Source organism: Notamacropus eugenii, chromosome 6 (assembly GCF_028372415.1).
Source record: "Notamacropus eugenii isolate mMacEug1 chromosome 6, mMacEug1.pri_v2, whole genome shotgun sequence".
Lineage (NCBI taxonomy): Eukaryota > Metazoa > Chordata > Mammalia > Diprotodontia > Macropodidae > Notamacropus > Notamacropus eugenii.
The window spans coordinates 324,577,828-324,591,310 of record NC_092877.1 but is presented as its reverse complement, the minus strand read 5'-3'; the positions used below and the strand labels follow the sequence as shown (position 1 = coordinate 324,591,310).

Genomic DNA, 13,483 nt, shown 5'->3' with positions numbered 1-13,483 from the left:
GACATTTTGAACCTTTGAATTCTGAAAAAAAGTGACCTTGATAGATAAGTCTTGTATTGTTCACTCCCTTCAGGAAACTGCACATCCAAAATACCACAGAGTATTCAGTCTGTTTTTTAAGACTATTCTTAAACTGTCCCCTGAACTATTTCTTCTCTACAATATAATTGTAATTCTTCTACAATATAATTTGTTAGCCCTCAATGGCTAGGTTCTCTTAAAAATGTTGAACTCCTTTAGATTTTCACTTTATTTGGTTGTTATCCAGTTATTTCAGTCATGTCTGACTCTGTGACCCCATTTGGAGTTTTTTTGGCAAAGATACTCGAGTGGTTTGCCATTTCCTTTTCCAGATCATTTTACAGATGAGGAAACTAAGGCAAACAGTGTTAAGTGACCTGTTCAGGGTCACACAGTTCATTTTGCATGGAATCTTAATAAATTTGTAATCTTAATAAAGCCCACGGTGATGAGAAGTAGCAAGTTAGAAGTGGAGGGGGGAGTTGCTATTATCAGCAGGCAAACGGCAAATACAGAGTAAAAAGTACTGAAACTTGAAAGCAAAGGATCTGTATTCAAATCTCAGTCCCACTATTTACTACTAGAGTGACCTTAAGGAAATTGCCTAAACTCTGGCAATTCAGCTCTAAACTTGATCGAAAAGTCTTAAGTGAGTGAAAGTCACTAGTCCCCTTATGTGGGAGGATAATGGAGAAAAATAGTAGAACAAGTACAAGAACTTTTAAAATGTACACCTATCTAAGGCTATATAGAATAGGGAGAAAACAGTTGTATTTAGCCTCAAGATCTGCTCTCACTAAACGGAAAAAAAATAATATTCATCTAAAGGATGATTGATTCTGAAAGACAAGGTTATTATTTGTGATGGAATACTACTGTGCTATAAGAAATGATGAGCTAAATGATCTTAGAAAAACACAAAGACTTGGATGAAATAATGAAGAGTGAAATAAATTGAACCAAGATAATATTGTATACAATAACAGCATGTTGTTTTCAGAATGACTTTGAACAGGTCATTTTGACTCTTACAAATATCCAAATTTATAAAGGACATATGAAGAAAGATGCTACCTGCATCCAGAGAAAGAACTGATAAATAGGTATATAGATATATATTTATGTATATAAATTTGATATAAATTCTGGACTTTAATAAGGTTCAAAGCTTGAATTAAGAAGAGTCTGAACTTAATAGTCTCCCTTGTTAAGTAAACTCTGAAAATGCCTTTTGTCAGAAAAGCATATAGGGTTGACTTAGCAACTTCCTTAGAAGACCCTTCTCCTGGCATCTTAGTGATAAGGAAAAACACAGATGTCCTGAGTTGTAATTTTAATTGAAACTTTGTTTACCCTTTCTTGTGTCAGCTATTTTGAGTACCTGTTTAGGACAGGAAGCCTGGTGGGATTTTCTTCTTATCGTACGTCACAGAGACATATGTTTACACAGCCTGGAACTGCAAGGCCCAATCGACACTACTTTAATTGTCTTGTCTTACTAAATTTATAGTCTGATCAACTAAGAGAGTTCCTTTCTCATGGCAAAATGTATATAACCTAGAAGATTTCTGTACTGGGTAGCCAGAATATTTTTCTGAATCCATAATGCATTATGTTACTGTTTTCTTTAATAGGGAACTGATTAGTTAATTAAATCATAAAATGTATGCATTTAGCCTGTTGCCTTTTCTTTAACCAAATTTTCAGGTCAACAATACCAATTTGTGTCTAATGGTAGCCATCTCTAGAGCAAGGAGTAGAGGAAAGAAATAGAAAGAAAAAAAGGAACTTACATGATAATTTTGTATTTAAAAAAACTAGCAAGTTGTACAGGATACACTATGCATGAAGCTGCAAATCTATTATGTTTTTTAAATCATACTCTGTTATGGAAATGCTTGTTTAATACCATAAATTAAAAATAAATCTGAAAAAAATACAAGGTTATTATTGTTGGTATATTCTGCAAAATATAGAAAACAATTAGAAATATATTCTTCACAATGCACTGCATATATATAGAAAAAGCAATCTTTCATATCTGGAAAATTCTTCTAAATAAAACTCATTCCTCAACACTAATGGATAAGTTGATCCAAGAAGAGATAACATTCTACCTTAATTCGTTGTTTTTCAAAGAGCTGCCTGCAATTCAGGCATGATTATGGGACCATGAAGCCTAATTACATTTGGAATATTGTGCACAATTGAGGAAAGCAGATGGTTGTTAATTTGCTGACCTTAATGTTTTGTGTGAAATGAATTTCTTGTTAAAGTAGGAATGGTGTGATTTACCTTCTGTCCTCTCGGGGAGTCGCACGCTTTTCCCCGTTGCTGTGGCATTGACGGTCTCTGACGAAGTGCTCAGTTTTGTACTGGGGTCCCGCTTTGGCTTTGGTGGAGGCTGTCTCCGAGAGCCACAGCTGCTGTCATCATCCGTGCCCCCTACTGAGTGAAGGGACTGGGATCTCACGGAAAAGCCACTGGAGCAAGGATGAGGAAGTCTGTCCTGAGGAGCAGGCATGGTCATAAATCCCATTCGGAAATGTTTGCCCACGTAACTTCCTTCGTGCCCTCGTCCAACTTCTCCACCTATGCTGTAATGGAAAGAAGAGGGGAAAATCTATGAGAATCCCACATATAAATTATCCCAAATTGTATTGTCCATGTACTGTAGGTGATTTCTGAAAAGCTGCATATGAACATGTTATTGTGAGTGAATTCACACTTGAAATGAATGCTAGAAATGGAATTAGGGTTAGGGCTGGAGTTTGGGTTTCCCTCTCTCCTTTAAGAGGGAGGGATTACTTTACTCTGATTACTTTACTGTTCTGAAAATTTGTAATTTCTTCCCTCTAATACAGATTATGACCCTTTTATGAAAGTTTGAGAACTACTGTGGCTAATTGTTGACCTGGACCTGCCCTTGGTCAGTTTCATCTCTCCCTGAGTCATATCCAAAAATTTCACTGTTAGGCATTCCAGAGGTTGTGTTCTATTAGCACAGCCTTTGAAAATCCAGGGACATCTCTATACCATAATGAAAAGATCAAGGGGTTATTGTTTTAATTTCTTTAATTCTGAATTAGGAAAAGTTCCAGTCAGTCTCATTGTGTTATAGGAATGAAAGTAGTATATGTCAACAAAGTCCAGATTTTGGTGGTTTCAGAAAGTTGGGAAGACTTTGAGAACCAATTCTACCTTCTTAGTATCAGCTGGATAATAAATTTGGGTCTGGAAAGGATGCCAGAAGTTAAGAGTTGTATAGGGTGAGGCCTATAGTAAGCTTTCCTATTCTATTTCCCATTCAAGAGCATTGTCAAGAGACAAAGCAAAACAAGTTTGTTTTGTTTGTTTGCATGCTTGTTTTCCCTCTCTAATGAATTTGAAGCAAAAACAAACATTGGCAAATCACCATCTAGCATTTAGTGATTTGGCCTAATCAGTCTCTGAAACTACCTGTTAGAAGATAATAGAGAAGTCTTCAATTCTCCCTAACCCTTTTCTGATTAGGAAATGGAAACTTGAGGTCATTTGTTCAGCTTGGGGATACCATCGGTATTCCAGTGAAGCAATGAAACTAATTCACCAATTATTACCTTGCTAGCAGAAGCAAAAAGTGCTGAGGTAGGTAGGTGAAATTCTCTGCCTCATGAGTTCACAGGATCCTAGATTTAGAGCTGAAAAGGAACATTGAGCCTGTGTAGCACAGTGAGATCATTTTACAGATATGGAAATTGAGGTCCATCTCTATGGACTGGACTCAAGGTCAAACAGAGGCAGGATTGGAGTCCTGTCTCCAAAATCATAGCCTTTTACATTACATCACACATCAATTTAGGGGGCTCCCCGAATGCCTGGGTGCCATCTCAGGTCCTTTCTTATTCCTATTTGGTATCCCATACAACCCCTAACTTACTATTTATCTATGTGCTGTCCTTTTTTTTTCACCCTCATATTATCCTTTACTATTTAATTCTGTAAATTAACTTGTGCAAAGGTGTTAATAACTGATAATTTGTGCAATCCTTCCCAGACAATCTAGTTGAATTTTATAAGACCTGTGATGCTTTTACACAAATAAGTGAACAACGGAGGAAATTATTATAATGAAAGATAACCGATAGAAATAATGTTGGACATGGAAATATCTGGCGTTTCTTTTAGTCTGATTAAATGTTGATCTCTGACAACTACTACGTTATTTTCTAGTAGAATGAGAAAAGGAGATAATAGCAATTGTAATACTTAACACGCAGGATTGAATTGCGTAACTTTAAATTTGGACCCAACTGTTCTGCCATTGGGAAGATTAGGGCCCAGAGAATTTATAATTTATAAAATTTCCCAAAGTCATTCATCTGACTAATCAAACACTAGAGCATAACCTGGGTTCTTCCCCTAGCTTCCTTTGTGACCTTGGGCAAGTCACTCCCCTAGCTCTAGTTTCCTTATCTGCAAAATGAAGGGTTAGGTTTAACACATCTCTAAGGTCTCTTTCAGAAATTACATTTCATGACCTACTTTACATTTCAAAGCCATTATTTGAAGTGTTTCCCCTAGCCACAAGCACTCTTTCCATACTGGAGGAAGTGGAAGCAGTGTATGGAATCTGAATGAATTCCAGTTGTTCCCAGAAGCAGAATAGAGCAAACCAAAGTATTCTAAGCACTATTTTTGTAGTAGCTATTCTGGAAATGTGAAAGAGAAACAGAAGTGATACATGGGACTCTACTTGTAACAGGAAGATTGAAGCAAAATTTTAACTTCCTTTATTGTCTCACTTTTCTTTCTTTGTTCCTCTCTCTCTCTCTCTCTCTCTCTCTCTCTCTCTCTCTCTCTCTCTCTCTCTCTCTCTCTCAGCAAATATGGAAGTACAGTTTTTATGATGTCATATATATATACATGATATCACATTTCCTGCCTTCGCAATAGGTGGGAGGATAGCAAAGGACAATTCAGAAATCACTTTCTTTTAAAAAATGAATGTTAAAAATGGATTTTTTATTTTAAATTTCATTTACCAAAACTGAAAAATTCTCATCCTGACAATATGTAGTAAACAAACTGTCTGATCTTGTCATGATTTAAATTTTCCCATTATTATTAAGTGGAACTTTCTAAATACAAGCCAATAACATATTTGTATTCTCAAACAGGAAAGAAAAATTTAATAAGCAACTCCCCCCAAATAAAAACACAAAAAGAATAAATTCTTCTTACCATTTTAAATAGGTCTAGGTTTAATCACTCATAAAAATGGAGTTGTAGGATTAGGGCTGTAAGTCTTGAGCCTGGTATCCTCCATAGCAAAGTGAATTTCCTAAAGCTAGAGTTGACCATGTCACCATTCTATTCAATATTACCCCAGTACATCTAGAATCAAATATAACTTCCATTCTTTGGTAGTGAAAATCCATCACAATCTGCCCCCAAGCTCCCATTACAGCCTTGTTACACTTGTTACAAACGGTACCTGATATAAAGTGGGAGTCAAGTAAATGTTTATTGACTAATTATCTGACTGACTTCATGCACTCTACATTCCAGGCAAACTGGCTTTCATAATTTTCTTCATTCAGGGTACACTTTTTCCCATCTCCAAGTCTTTGCATTGGCTGTCCCCTATACTTGGAATACACTCTTGCCTCACATGAACCTGTTCAAATCTGTTTTGTCCAAGGATCAAATCAGATGTTGACTTCTACATGAAGCTATGAAGCCTTTTCTGTTTCCTCAGATTTCTAGTTCTTCCCTCAAAAGTATAATTATCATGGCCTTCCAATGGATCTGGTCTCAAAAATGAGATATTCCTTCCAGGGATATAGATTGTAACACAGCAATGCCTTTGTCCACTATAGGAATCTTGTCTATACCCTCTTACAAATTTACCACAGGGGGGTAACTGCAAAGATTTTCCTTTACTCTTATTATCACAATAGATATACAAAGGATATGAGAGATATAAAACATTTTCCCCTCCATTTTGAAATATTATGTACATATTTACTTACATTCTTCTCACCCAGCTTGATGGCAAACTCCATAAGGCACTGTTTATTGTATTTCTGTCTTTTTGTCATCAGCACCTTGGATAGTTCCTGGCACATGGCAATTGTGCCAATAACTGCTTGTTGACTTATTGTCATGAGCAGTACTGATAAATGAAACTTGAGCTGTACGTAATACAGAATTTCATTCAGAACTGAGAAATTTCTTCATCTTTAATGAGACATTTGAAATGTTTTATGCACACACACATACTCACACATACATACACCCTATAATATATATACATACATATATATATAATAGTGTGTGTGTGCGTGTGTGTGTGTGTGTGTGTGTGTACAGAGTACATGAGATGATGGAATTTATTAGCGGTATAGTGCTATAAAAAAAGCATACATGAACCTGGACATTGTAGAGATTTAAAGTGTTTGCCTTTCTAGGCACACTAGGTGGATTTAAATCTTTCTTTACCCTTCCTTTTCATCTCTTTTGCCTATCACTGAATGAATGTTGTGGGATAAGAATAAAATAAAACAAGCTTTTGCAATTCACTTTTATTCCTCTCTCAAATTATTTCTATGCTTTGTAAGAGATTCAGTATTCCAGTAGGAACAATAAAGGAAGATGATTTTTTTCCCTTTCGATTAAGCAGTTATGATAATTACATGATTATTGCAGTAGCAAATGAACTCCAAAAAAAACAAGCAATAGATGAGGAATGTGGATTTCTCAATATAATTTCAGACATAGCCAACTAGTCCATCAAATAAAGGCCAATAACTTCAGGACTTGTTCAGTTTTTTATCTAATCACCTTCCTGATCATTAGCTTTATTTCATTTAAAAAACTAACAGTAGTATGATACCAGTTATATAGTATTTAATACTGTATCAAGAGAATGTGAAAAACCTCACACAATATAAGTCTTCTGAAATAACAGCCAAGGTCTGAGAAAAGACATCTTGCTCCTAGGCTGCCCCACATCCCACACCCCACAGGACTGAAAACATGACACTGTTTTGGATTTTGACCATGAAGGTATGTATTTCTCCTCTATTGGCATTAAATTATAATCCTACATGACCACCCTTTAACACAGTGAGGAAGATAGTAGAGCATCACATTTGTTACTCCCAATATTAAAGAGAATGAGCAGTTATGTAGGGGAAGAGTCAATTTCCCATGAAGAAAAGGCAGAAAAGTTAAGGGATCAAAATCAGTTTCAGTTGTCCACCTGAGAATTTTCCATGTCATGGAATCAATCAGGTATTCCCCATGCCTCATCAGAAAAGATGTTAGCAATCTAATCTTGCTGGTCTCAAGAGGGGAAAAAAAATGTTTGGACATGGATGAGGCAGAAGCTAAACCTGATCAGTGGGAAAGGGGTGGAATAGAAAAAGGCTGACAGATAAAGCTTAAATATAAGCCAAGAACCCCCATACCCTATTCCCCTCTTAAACAACAACCAAAAAAAAAGCCAGCAGAAAGGCTCATAAATCGATAAGGTGAAATCAACAGATAAACTGGAAAACATCACAAAACAATGTACAAATAATATGCTGTGACAAAAATTGGCATGAAAATTCTCACTTAAAAAAGTTAAATTCTATTCCCAGAAATAAAGCCTAGATTGTTTTGAAAAGAGAACTAATCAAATATTCCAATGAATCTGTTCTCAAAAATGAAATATTCCTTCCAGGGATGTTATAACCCAGTGAAGCTTTTGCACACTATAGGAACCTAGTCTGTATCCTCTTATAAGTTTACCACAGGGGGACAACAGCAAAGTTTTTTTCCTGTACTCTTATTATCACAGTAGACGTATAAAGCATATGTGAGATATAAAACATTTTTCTCTCCATCTTGAAAATTAAAAGAATGAAAAGACTGAAGGTAAAGTGGAAACTAAATCTCAGACATTAGAAATTCTGAAAAAGAAAATGGAAGACACGGAACTCAAAAATACAGATTTGTATGAAGATTTACCAAGATAGAGTCAAAGGCCATAACAGCAGAAATAATAACACTGAAGTCCTCTGTAAGTCAAAGGGACAGAATCTGAAGATATGATGTACAGAAATAACTCAAGATTGCATTTTTCCCAGGGGAAAACAATGCTGAACTGAGGATATTTAATAACATGTTTGTAAGATACAGTAACTTTTTTCCTAAAAAGTATTAAGACAAATTACTGATTGATAAAATCCATACTTCACCAACAAAGGGAAATCTCAAACATATATCATCAAGAAACATAAAGTTTAAAGCTTTGAGAGAGACGGTCAGATACCAATGAAAGTCCACTCAAATAGTCAAGGAGTATTAGAAGATATTCCAGCTGTCAGATGCTGAATATATGAACCCTGACGTTTATCTCAGTATATCCAGATAATACTGTACTTTAACGTACTTAAATAAAACCTCACAGTGCTGTGTGTGTGTGTGTGTGTGTGTGTGTGTGTGTGTGTGTGTGTATGAGACAGAGAGAAACAGAGAAAGACAGACAGAGAGACAGAGATTGTAATGAACTCCGGAATAGTGTATCTTGGAAAGCTGAACCCATTTAGAAAAACAAAAAACAAAAAAAAACAGGCCCATTATTTTGAAAATGGAAATATTAGACTTCTATGCATATACAGCTAGATGGTGCCATGGATACATCACTGGGCCTAGAATCAAGAAGACTCATCTTGAGTTCAAATCCGGTCTCAGATACTAGTTGTTTGACCCTAGCAAAGTCACTTTAACCCTCTTTGCCTCAATTTTCTGGTCTGTAAAATGAACTGAAGAAGGAAATAGCAAACACCCCAGTATCTTTACCAAAAAAAACAAAAACAAAAAAAAACCAGCAACAAAAAAAAACCCAAATAGGGTCACACAGAGTCAGAGAGGAGTGAAAAAACAATACATGATATGTATAAATCACAAATCTACATATATGCATAATATAAGTACACATCACACGTACACAATTGTCACCCCTGAGGTTCTTCCTCTCCAGGTTGATTTTTTTTGACTAGGTCAAAGATGCCCTTCTTTCCCTCATTTTTTTTTACCTTAACTAATCTCTGAATGGGCATTGCCTCGGTCAAACTGACACCTGCAAAAAACATCCGCTTTAAAAGGCCAAGATCTTCTACTGCATCTGGGAAGATCTCCAGTCACCCTGATGTGTTTCTAGCCACTGCGCCCAGATGGCTCTGGAGGAGAAAGTGAGGTTGGTGACTCTGCACAGCCCCCCCCTCACTTATATCCAATTCACTTATGCCATGGTTTCTCCCTACTGCCATAGTCTTCTTCAAGAAAGAAGGACTGGCCAGTTGGGCAATACAGATTTCCCTTCCTTCCTTCCTCCCTCCCTTCCTTTACTTCAGAAAGGTCATAAGATATCTTAAGAGTTTACAGGCTATATTTCTTTCCTAAGAACCATGACTTAAACAAAAATCCAGTGGGCTCTTACCAAGTGGCCAACAATAGGTCAAAGGCCAAACCCCAGTCCTGTTATTGTTGGGACCCTGATTGACTCAAAGTGAATGTAAATAGGAATTGTTTCTGGGCCAGAAACCCTGAGGGTCTTCCCTTCAGGTCTGATTTTTTTTTTTAATAGGTTAAAGAGACCATTCTTTGCCTCATTTTTTAAACCTAGCCTTAATCACTGAATGGGTGTTGCTTCAGTCAAACTGAGACCTGCAAAAGACCTTAGCTTTAAAAAGCCAAAGTCTTCCACTGCTTCTGGGACCATCTCCAGTCACCTTTATGTGTATCTGGCCACTGGACCATGTTCCAGTCCTCTTCAAGAATGAAAGACACCAGCAACAACCGTGTCTACTTCCCTGCCTGGTTTCAACCGCCAGGAATAAAATATCCCTCCCAGGTTAAAGACATTACTTCTAATCTCATTAACTTCCTAGCTCTAGCCTTGATTGACTCCACCTTCTACAGCCTCCTCTCCCTTAAAGGTGGGCTAGAGCGTAGTGTAACAAACTTATCTCAGTACCTTTCCTCATATAAGGCTCACTCTATTTTGGTTCTGCTGTTCTACCTTTTTTAAGTTCCACTGAATAAAATGCACTAAGTACTTACTCCCTTAGAGTCAGATTTCTCCCCACCCCCACTATCCCTTTTGTTGTCTGTCCTTTTTATTAATTAATAATTAATTACTCAACAATTAATTAATAATTAATTAATTGGTTACTGAAAAGGACTATCCTTTTTATTAATTGTATCCTCAGCCTGGACTGGTATAAGTTTATGTAAACAAATAAAATACTGATCACATTCTTTTAAAATAATAATGTATTATAAATAATAATTAATGCAAAGAACATAAGCAAATGATACAAATTAAACCTGGACTACTAAGTAATTACATCCCAAACAATGAGTGGGTCAAAGAAAAAGTCATAGACATAATTACTATGTAAAGGAATATGATAAAAATTAGACATGTCAAAATTTAGGAGATGCACCTACAGCAGTTTTCAAAGGATAATTCATACCACTAAAAAAGAGTCAAGAAAGAAGAAAATATTAATGAATTGAATGTGGACCTTGGGGGGGAAAAAACATCTATAAATAAGCCTGGAATAAATAAAAAGAATGAATCTTGATAATGAAAGAAAAAATAAAAATAAAGGATTACAACAAATAACCAATGCAAGTTCATTTTTTAAAGATAAACTCAAACTATTAACTAGTTACAGTCCCCAAAGGAAAAACAAAAGAAAATGAGAGAATAAATGTCAATTTAAAAAGAAAGTATCATTGTGAATCCACAACAGAAAAGAAATGTAAAGAATCAGTAGATATTATGGTACAAGCCAGATTCAGATTTATGTTGTTCATTCTTTTTTCAGTCAGAACTGAGGCAAACAGAATAAATCACTTGCCCAGGGTCACCCAGCAAGGAAATGTCTGAGGATAGATTTGAATTCAGGAAGATGAGTCTTCCTGACTCCAGGCCCAATACTCTTTACACTGTGGCACCTTGCTAACCCTTGCCTCAACTTCCTATCTATAAAATGAGAGTTGGAGAAGGAAATGCCAAACCAGGCCAGTATCTTTGCCACAGAGATCACAAAGAGTCATATATGACTGAGCAAAGCAACAAAACAACCCCCACCTCCCCTCAAGACTCAGTAGAAGGACTGTCCTGTCATACCTGCTCTTCTTTATTTCAACTGGTTGTTCTAGGACAGCTGGGCCTTGGCTCAACTTTTCTTGACTTTGGTCCTTCTCCATTTCTAGTCCTGAGAATCTATGCCAGCTTCTGGATGTCTCTACCTTTTATACAAATTGCTTAGGGTGTAACCAAGTCACTAGCACAATAGATTTGATGGATTCAAGGTGGTGTAAGTGATTCAATCAGGAAGATTCTTACTAATTAGCTTTTAAAGAGTTGTATGGGGCTCAGTGAAGCCCACCATTACAGAAGACTTAGAAGGACTATAGTAGCTGTATTCTACCTAGTATTTGAAAGACTGTCCCACAAAAAATTAGATTTACTTTGCTTAGAACAGAGTTCACAACTAGGAATAACAATTTAGCAGATTTAGAGAATCAGATTTTGATTCTAATTAAGGAAATATTTTTTTCAAGGTGTTATGAAAAAATGAAATGGGGTTCCTCCAGGAGATAACCAATATATTCATGGGACAGAAGACTTGTCATATATCGGAAAAGAAGATTGCCTGTTGGGGAGGTCACAGGGGAAACTAAATAATCTCTGAAATCCTTACTAATTTTGAGATTCTGTTACTCTAAATTAACATGATCCTCATTTCAGGTTCTAGAATATTCTTCCAAGATAAAAGCTTTTAGTATGCTTAAGTAAGACACTGAAGTATGCCCTTCATCCCAGGACTAGCCCAAGTACATTCAGAAAGGCTAATAACTAGAGGGTTAGCCTAATATCAGATGATAATTTTTTTCAGACCATGGTATCTCCTGAAATTGCCTATTCAGCTATAGAGTGAATATGATTTGTTTCAGTCGAGGGAATAATTATTGTGAGGAAAAAAACATTGTAGACTTTTCAAGTAATAAAATAGAAACAAACTTTTTTTTTTTAGATATTTTGCATACTAAATTATGATATATTGTTTTATTTTAATAAAATTTCAATGACTTTTCTTTTTATACACAATCATTTCCAGATATAGTACCCCTGAGAACACATACATTGAATGCTTCTTTTTTAAAAGATAAAAGTACTTAAGTAAATTGAATGGACATAGTTGCCACATCTGCAAGTATATAATACATTCTATGCCCCTCACTTCCATACTGAAGGACTAAGGCATGGTTTTTCTTATTGTTATTCTTTGGGATCAAGATTATTCATTGCAATTATTTATAATTTGACTTCACTTTAGTGTTTTTTTCATAATTTACATTATTAATGTCACTATGTGTATTTTCTCCTGGTTCTGATTACTTCATTCTGTGGCATTTAACATAGTTCTCCTTATGTTTCTCTGAATTCCTCATCCTCCAGACATTTTAAATAATCAACTTTTCTTATTTGTATCTTCCCTTAATACTTCATATGGTGTCTTTCTCACTCTAAGTAGATACTTAAACGTGTTTACTACATTTAATTTAATGGCTAGTTGCTTATTGGTGCTATTAAATTTTTAGACAGAATAAGTCACAAGGATTTATTTAGAAACTCTTCCCTGACACTTGAACATGGACCAACATGTCCAAGTCTGGGAGATTTATGGGCACTCTGATGCAGAAAAGACTCTAAAGAAGAGCTACTGGAAATAATTATGTCCCTGGTATCACTTTTGACGGAAAATAGAGGTTGAATTCTTCACTGGAATGACAGTAAGTTAGGCTCTCTGTTTTCACAATTATATTAACTCATTCCTGGAGATGGGGCTATCTCTAGGGAAATAATGACATGAATTATTTTAGGCAAAGCTTAAATTTTATGCTAAATATATTCAACTTTAAGTGGCAAAGGATAGGGTGTTGTTTAATCATTTCATCATGTCCAGTTCTGTGTGACCCTGAGGACTATACTGTCCATGAGATTGTCTTGGCAAAGATAGTGGAGTGGCTTGCCATTTCCTTCTCCAGTGAATTAATGCAAACAGATTGTTTCTTTTCTACCCAGGAACCCTGAGGGTCTTCTCCTCCCGGTTTAATTTTTTTTTTTTTATTAAAGGGGCCATCCCTTGAGCAACTACTTAAAGAAGCCTTTTCATTGAATAGGTGTATCTCACTCAAAGGGAGAATGTGATAAGCCTGAAAGGGCCAGGGTCTCCCATTGCATCCTGGGCCGTCTCCAGTCATCCTGATGAATATCAGGCCACTGGACCCAGATGACTCAGGAGAAGAAAGTGAGGTTGATGACTTTGCACAGCCTTTCTTCACTCAAATCAAAGTCAACTGCAAGTCATGTCATCATCTTGATGTCATGGTCCTCTTTGAGAATGAAGGA

General features: G+C 36.0%; 1 protein-coding gene across 1 annotated transcript in view; it reads right to left on the bottom strand.

Moving 5' to 3' along the window:
• Nucleotides 1-11,274, bottom strand: part of NYAP2 (neuronal tyrosine-phosphorylated phosphoinositide-3-kinase adaptor 2) — a 156,883-nt gene extending 145,609 nt beyond the window's left edge. The window contains exons 1-2 of the mRNA XM_072621522.1: nt 11,195-11,274; nt 2,317-2,618 (exon numbers count right to left, since the gene is read on the bottom strand). Coding sequence (XP_072477623.1) covers nt 2,317-2,618; nt 11,195-11,274 — 382 coding nt within the window. The remainder of the gene's footprint in view (nt 1-2,316; nt 2,619-11,194) is intronic.
• Between the last annotated feature and the right edge of the window lie 2,209 nt (nt 11,275-13,483).